At 40.6% G+C, this 8,076-nt stretch overlaps 1 protein-coding gene across 1 annotated transcript; it reads right to left on the reverse strand.

Moving 5' to 3' along the window:
* Positions 1-4,207: 4,207 nt before the first annotated feature.
* Positions 4,208-5,569, reverse strand: LOC125372222. Its single transcript, XM_048381446.1, has one exon. The coding sequence runs from the start codon at positions 5,567-5,569 to the stop codon at positions 4,208-4,210; it is 1,362 nt and encodes a 453-aa protein (XP_048237403.1).
* Positions 5,570-8,076: the final 2,507 nt, after the last annotated feature.

The following is an 8,076-nucleotide window of genomic DNA, read 5'->3' on the forward strand; positions in this document are numbered from 1 at the left end:
GTTATTATTACCCCGGTCAAGGGATCAGTGTCCATGTGATTTCCGTTCTCAGCCCCCTTGAGATTATACAAACCAAGTGAGGCACTTAAAGTTAACAGTCATATTACCATATCATTCTATCATTCCCACCTTGTGTAATGTCCCCTATGTAACATCTATGCACTGTACTCAGATACGTGCTACACTGTAATATTATGAAATGGGATATACACAGTATTTTCGAAATATTGTTATTCCCTGCTTCAGTTTCAATCAGTACCATCACGATTCAATACCTATTCAAAACAACGTGTGTCATGTCGCTTTGAGTGTCAGAAATAACGTTCGGTGCGTCGCGCAATGAAATTAAAAAACAAACAAATACATATAAGAATCTATACAATTTGGATGTAGTATGATAACAATTGATTGCACACAGGTTGGTGCAATATAGCTGCTGGTGTGTGAACCGTGTTGTGACAGAATGTCTACAGGCTTCTGGCAATTAAAACAACAATATATTCAATAAACATTTATTAGCGGTACCTCCTCGCGCATTGTCTCCCTTTAACGTAAGTGTCTGTCACGTACATAAACTGTTGACTTCCTGATTACATTAGTTCCATAAGGACAGGACAAGGCAAAACAACGACACATGGTCATTTATAGAGTTAATGTCGTTTCTTGCCGTTTGTAATTCTCTTAAAAATGTTTCCATATAAACTGTAAATTTCTCATTTAACTCGTAAATCTAGACTGTTCGTTTCGCAAAGCGCCATTTCTTTTACTAGACCCGCGTGTATTCCTTCGCTTCCAACAGCGGTTAAATTTGATTTTGCGACATAATCATATCCATATTTTTGATAAAGAATTAGTGAACTTAAATATTATTTTCTACTTTTGTTTATATTCTATTTAAATTTTGCACACTCGGAACTACTTTTTAAGTCGCAATTACAAGGGGTAGTGAAATTTCCCTGCGTTTAGGAAGAGAGGATTTACGTTTCAAGGTTCTACATTTGTAATGAAAAAAAATAATTCCGGAAGACGACTCACAAAGAAGAAGAAGAAGAAGAAGAAATTTATTCGGTATCAAAGGCCGCATGGCCAAGAGTACAATACATGAGATAAATCTTTGCACATCGACTGTTATACTAGCTCAATACAATATTTATGATACATTATTCAGACAGATGTCTTTTTAAATATATTGCAATATTTTTAACTAGATTAAGTATACAATAAATAGGATATTCCATGTGTCTCGTGAAATAGCATGTTTCTTTCATCGAGTGATGTGGGAACAGTAAATTGTTTGGCGCATCCTTTCAGAGACAAAAAGTCATGTCTTAAACCCCTGACTGAAAATATATTCAATCAAAATTGATGAAATGTTTTTCCTTCTATAGAGTCACCAATAACTGCAGTACTACTTTCCAATGTTACTTAGTTACTAGCTAAGGAAATATAGACGAAAGATGAGTGGTTGTGAAGGTTGGAAGACCTTCAGTTTGTGTGTTTTCGTTCTAAATAATATTTTGTTTTTTCCATGATACTATTTTTCACGTGTGACTGAGTACTTGACAATCAATTTGTTATAACGTAGTCGCACATGAATAGATCGGTGTTGTGGTAGATGATATGCAATAATACAATATTCACAAACTAACAATGGATGTAATGTCGAATGAAGTAACATTTGATGAACACTCAGTTCAATAATACAACACTGCTGACGTTTCTGTCACTAACATTCGCGTTAACCTGAAGTCAGTGAATTCAATTTCGATTGATGTCCTGCGAAAGTTTAATTTAACAAGACATTATTTATCTTTACGGTCCCTTAATGGATTTAAAGACAACCAGCCTTCTGTTTTTAGACAATAACCCTTGTGTCTAGTGCTGATTCATGATTCCAACTCATCTGTGCCCATTTGTAACACTTCACGCCATTGACTTTCTGTCAGAAGCGCCGTAGTCTGTTACCAACAGTAATGATGTCAAGACGGGTTCACATCTTGCAGGGTTTTCTGACGATTGATTCATCTAATTCATATGAAAATCATTTGCCAGGCAGGATGTGATAACACGCTGGTACTGAAGCTTGTTGACCTTTGTCGCTACTGTCTTAAAAAGATGGAACGCCGATGGAGGGATTCACCTCTTGCAGCTCCTGTCCTACAAAAACTGACTTGCGATCAATTTAAAATATTGCTTCCAACCAATCGAGGTCCACTATAGTACAGTTACTTGAGGAGCTATAATGAATGTAGTTTAATGCAGAAACTTATCATCTTGTTGAGTAAGCAAATTGAAATAAATCACCAACACTGTAATGGCATTCGTAGTCGTATCCTTATGACGAGGAACAGACTAGACGTTTTCTTTTACGCACCAGTGACAATAAAATTCGATCCAAATAATTCCCTTTTTTACTTTACTATATATTCCCGTGTATTTGTTCAGATGCACAATTGACTTTCCCTTGAGTGTGTTTGTGATTGGTGCCACAGGTGGGTAAGGATACGCTCACCTGGACCTCTCCCAAACACTTCGCTTTGAATTTGAAGGAAGGGTGTTCCTCCATAAACTATTACGACGTTGCTTTTTATACGATGTATCCATTCGGTAGTTGTTTTCTTCCTACTGCAACACTTGGAAGGGTGGTGAGGATGTTGGGACATGTAGATACATTATTTGAGACCACTTTATATTACAAATCTCCACATTACTTTCGGAATCATATTTTTAAATTGTTTGATGGTTCATGGTCATGTTTTCGTTACATCTACTTATGAATGGTACAAATTAATGATTAAGGCGTATGATTCACTATTTACAGAGCATCACTACTTTAATTGGTTGGCCAAAGAGCTTGGTACAAGTGACATATATAATAATGGGAAATATAAGGCTAGTGTGTTAAATCTGCCCAAACCACGGATCAGTACTATCAAGGTTTAGCTTGACTCTAAAACACGATGAAAAGCTCCATAAAAAATAGAGAGAGATGCATTGCTTCCTTCAGCAAATGTACCACCTAATCCCCGTCTTCTCAAAGTTTAACCATACTCCTTAATACGATCTCGGAATGGCAATTTTAGATTCACAGAAAGTACTTGAGACGAGCGAAATTAATACCTTGTGGATTTTCAATAACTCAAAAGGATTTTCTTGAATTTCTGCAATCTCGGAACAGAACCAATTTCAATTACGTTAAAACATTGTTTAACGTTGCATACCACTATCCAACACAACAGACTTCATTCCTTGATCCATGTCACTAAACCTGTCACTACAAATGAAGGCAATGTCATCTGAGGTGTACTGACAAGAAACATATGTGAAATCCTGGACTCCCTCATTGACAACATAGTGATAGTGATTCGTAATCACATGGTCACGATATAGCAGGCATCGTACAACGAATGACATTTCTAGTGATTATGAAGGGTCTGTGCTGTTTTTGTTATAGCAGTTGCCAAATAGATTCAGTTTAGAAAACTCCTCGTTGGGTTTGTAAGACAAGTCCAACCTGTCAAAGAATCTACAAAACCGCTGGCCATGGGTTTACCGACACACTGGCTGTGAAATACTTTGTCACTGTTTGTTGAGCTTGTAGACGCACCCAGCAATCGTTTTGTCACCGTCCATGGGGTTTGTCGCTTTTTGTCCCCTTGGGATGTAAAGCGGGGATATAGTCACCATCTGATAAGTTTGTCTGTCCGCCCGTCTGTATTTCGTTTCCGGAGCATAACCGTGAAGGATTTTTCATCCAAACTTGGTATATGAATTATTCAGGGTCTGAAGTGGTGGCTTTGGCTATTTAGGATACTTTTTCAAAATTTAATATTTCCCTGTTTCCATAGAAACACGTTAGCTGAAACGGAGGTAGGTGTCGTTTCCGGAGCCGAACTAAGAAACTATCAAGATATTATCCTGACTTGGTACATGTATTAAGCAGGGGCTGAAGTTGCCCCTTTTGCTATTTAGAAAATTAAAAAATAATTATTTCCTGTGTCTATGGTGACATGTTTGACTTTGACTCTGTTCATATTGGTGTGTACCTTAGTAACAAAGAAACACAAAGTATCGATCCTAATTCTATGGCATTGTTCTGATAGCTTAATAACTATCAGACAGATCATATTCAAATTCACTCATCAAGTTGGACTTAAAGTAACAGTTAGATGATTTCTTCTTTCGAATTTGGTAGGACAAGGATTTGTTATCTTTTGTATTTTCTTGTAGACACGCACGCCCCGGCTGTAGACACGCCTTTGTCACCCTGTATGGTGTTCGTAGACACACACGCCCCGGCTGTAGACACGCCTTTGTCACCCTGTATGGTGTTCGTAGACACACACGCCCAGGCTGTAGACACGCTTTTGTCACTCTGTATGGTGTTCGTAGACACACACGCCCCGGCTGTAGACACACCTTTGTCATTCTGTATGGTGTTCGAATACACACACGCCCCGGCTGTAGACACGCCTTTGTCACTCTGAATGGTGTTCGTAGACACACACGCCCCGGCTGTAGACACGCCTTTGTCACTCTGAATGGTGTTCGTAGACACACACGCCCCGGCTGTAGACACGCCTTTGTCACCCTGTATGGTGTTCGTAGACACACACGCCCCGGCTGTAGACACGCCTTTGTCACTCTGTATGTTGTTCGTAGACACACACGCCCCGGCTGTAGACACGCCTGTGTCACCCTGTATGGTGTTCGTAGACACACACGCCCCGGCTGTAGACACGCCTTTGTCACTCTGTATGGTGTTCGTAGACACACACGCCCCGGCTGTAGACACGACTTTGTCACCCTGTATGGTGTTCGTAGACACACACGCCCCGGCTGTAGACACGCCTTTGTCACTCTGTATGGTGTTCGTAGACACACACGCCCCGGCTGTAGACACGCCTTTGTCACCCCGTATGGTGTTCGTAGACACACACGCCTCGGCTGTAGACACGCCTTTGTCACTCTGTATGGTGTTCGTAGAAACACACGCCCCGGCTGTAAACACGCCTTTGTCACCATGTATGGTGTTCGTAGACACACACGCCCCGGCTGTAGACACGCCTTTGTCACTCTGTATGGTGTTCGTAGACACACACGCCCCGGATGTAGACACGCCTTTGACACCCTGTATGGTGTTCGTAGACACACACGCCCCGGCTGTAGACACGCCTTTGTCACTCTGTATGGTGTTCGTAGACACACACGCCCCGGCTGTAGACACGCCTTTGTCACCATGTATGGTGTTCGTAGACACACACGCCCCGGCTGTAGACACGCCTTTGTCACTCTGTATGGTGTTCGTAGACACACACGCCCCGGCTGTAGACACGTCTTTGTCACCCTGTATGGTGTTCCTAGACACACACGCCCCGGCTGTAGACAAGCCTTTATCACCCTGTATGGTGTTCGTAGACACACACGCCCCGGCTGTAGACACGCCTTTGTCACCCTGTATGGTGTTCCTAGACACACACGCCCCGGCTGTAGACAAGCCTTTGTCACCCTGTATGGTGTTCGTAGACACACGCACCCTGACTACAGGCTCTACTTGTTCATTGGCCATAATAAGGGTAAGCACGTCCTGTCCTAGAGTCACATAGAGAAGGCCATGTTCCTCCGGTGTACAACACGTGTTGAATGTTGGTATAACTATGAATTTGCACAGTCCACTTGTGATTGGACAGGCATATTTTTAAACGTGGACGAATATAATACAAATGTCAAATATCCACTGACTCCACTTACACCATACAAATGAACTCGGGCGACCTCAAACAGTATGCGTATTGTTGCCAAGGATACTCATTCTGGGGGAAATTATGTGTGAAAGAATAGGTTTGTTTTTGTTTTTTGGTCTGTGTTTGAAAATTAAGCCATGTCCAGAATTCCATTCAGAAAAAAACAAACCGATTCTTTCACACACAATTTCCCCGAGGAAAAGAAGACAAATGATCATATCATGTTCTCCAAACAGAATACTGTGCAGAATACCAGAATGGCAACTAGATTCTCTGTATGTTAGGTTAGAAGTTGGCATCTAATGGCATAGTTGCGTGTGTTTGAAGATTGCGGTCTCTAGGATACATGTAATAACATAACTGACAGGCTGTCAGCCACATCGCTGCAATGTTGCTGTAGGTGTCTAGGAGATGATGGCAGTCGTTGAAACCAATGTTGACGTCACAATACCAACACAGAATAGAAACTTTAAAGAGAGTATCGAAACACCATATGCTTTGGATGTATGCTGTAAATTTAAGTTTGAATTGACAAATTCAACATGAAACAGCATTGAGACAGAGAACTTCTATCGTAATTATCATCTGTAGAGATAATGACCTCCAAGTTTTGAAATGCTGTCAGATGGCAGTGTTCTTCTATCAAACTGCCCAAAATTCAAACTAATGACAAGAATTGTTAAGCTAAACAGCTGACATATTGCCTTGTGCTGAGGATAGCCATGTGAGAATCGATCCCTCACAGAGGCATACAGAGCAACACCTATGTTGGTGTCTGGAGATTGTGACTTGATTAAGGTGGTAATGATGTTGAACCCAAACTTCACAGTCCGGTTCCCACCCACACCTGTCACATGCATGATGCGTATGCAGGCTGCGTCTTACAGAAGCAATTATTACAAAGACACATGCTGTTTGTCTAAGTGTAATAGATAAACTATGGATTCCTAACATGGGGATTATCGCGTTAATGACACAATTGTACATAGAACTATACCTGAAAAAACATATGAATGAGGTTTTGACTCCAAACGTTTTCGCCTCAGCACTAAAGACGAACAGCGTGTGGAAGGTTTCCTTATTTATCCAACACTTTGTAATTAACCGTGAGTAGATTGCGTGGTAAGGGTAGTCCTTGGTGGGTCTCCTCAATATCATCTAATTGTAAATAGCCGTTACGTCAAAGCATACATAACGACAACGTCATTTGGTACGAAGAAATTATAACTGTAATCTTCTCATGACATGGGACTACTGGCTATTTGCTACTCAAGGAGGTGGGGTGTGTACGTGTGGAGAGGAGGTGTGGGAACTTGGGTGCGGGTGTGACCAAACATTGATCTCTGGCTGTGCTTGGCGTCATGAACTGTATTGTGCAAAACAAACACCCTGTTCTACTCCCCATATAAAGTTGTATTACCGTAGCCATTACCGAAACTATCTATGTCACAAACAGAACTCCCACGGAATAGAAATGACGGGCAGTGTATATTTAATTCATTTATATATGTAATGAGCACAGATGATTTGACAGACGAACAACCGTGTACATATCATATGTTCAGTAAATCCGCCGAGGTGGAAGACAAATCACAGTGTACACTGACTATACCACATTGTTGACATAGCTATTGTAATAAGCAAGGTGAATACGACATTAATTGAGAGTTTGGTGTATGACAGTGGTGTCAACGCCCCAAGAATTCTAATGCTAATGTTGTATAGCCTCCTTTTTCTAACTAATCATTTTCTTATTAAATATTCTTGTACAGACAACCTACGTAAAGATCATTTTGTAGGTTCCATATCCCTTTTAAATACATGTATATCTTCATATTCAAAGACAAAATTCAAGCACTGGCGTATTGCAGCCCTGCAATATCCCAAGAATACCCCACAGAATAAAAACTGTACCGTACATTGTTCAAAGCTTACGAAGAGATAAGCTGCGTCTATGTTATAGTAATACGCAATATCAAATAAAGGCTTCAAGTTTGGGATACTTCACACTTGTAAAGATATAAACAGTCATGCATCGATGAGTGTCGGTGACTTCGTTAATGCTATGTGTGGTGCCTAATAGGACAGTATTATACATTGAAGACACATTGATATTCAAATAACTTTTATTTCCAAGCTGTTACTGGTTCTACCATTGCATGACCCACCAGTATCTTCTTAATGGGGACTTTCAAACATTCACATGTGTTTATTTTATCAGAGGCCTTAAGCGTGCGAACATTTGTAGATTAAATGAAATGGGATTCCGTTGGCAAGTTGACAAACTAGCATCGATATCCTTTTAAAGCATGGAGGAACACAAATTTTTGCC

Source organism: Haliotis rufescens, unplaced genomic scaffold (genome assembly GCF_023055435.1).
Source record: "Haliotis rufescens isolate VD_foot unplaced genomic scaffold, xgHalRufe1.0.p SCAF_1, whole genome shotgun sequence".
NCBI classification, from domain to species: Eukaryota; Metazoa; Mollusca; class Gastropoda; order Lepetellida; family Haliotidae; genus Haliotis; species Haliotis rufescens.

Coding starts and splice junctions, on each gene's coding strand:
- LOC125372222 (XM_048381446.1), bottom strand. CDS start 5,569: ATGGCCAATGAACAAGTAGAGCCTGTAGTCAGGGTGCGTGTGTCTACG.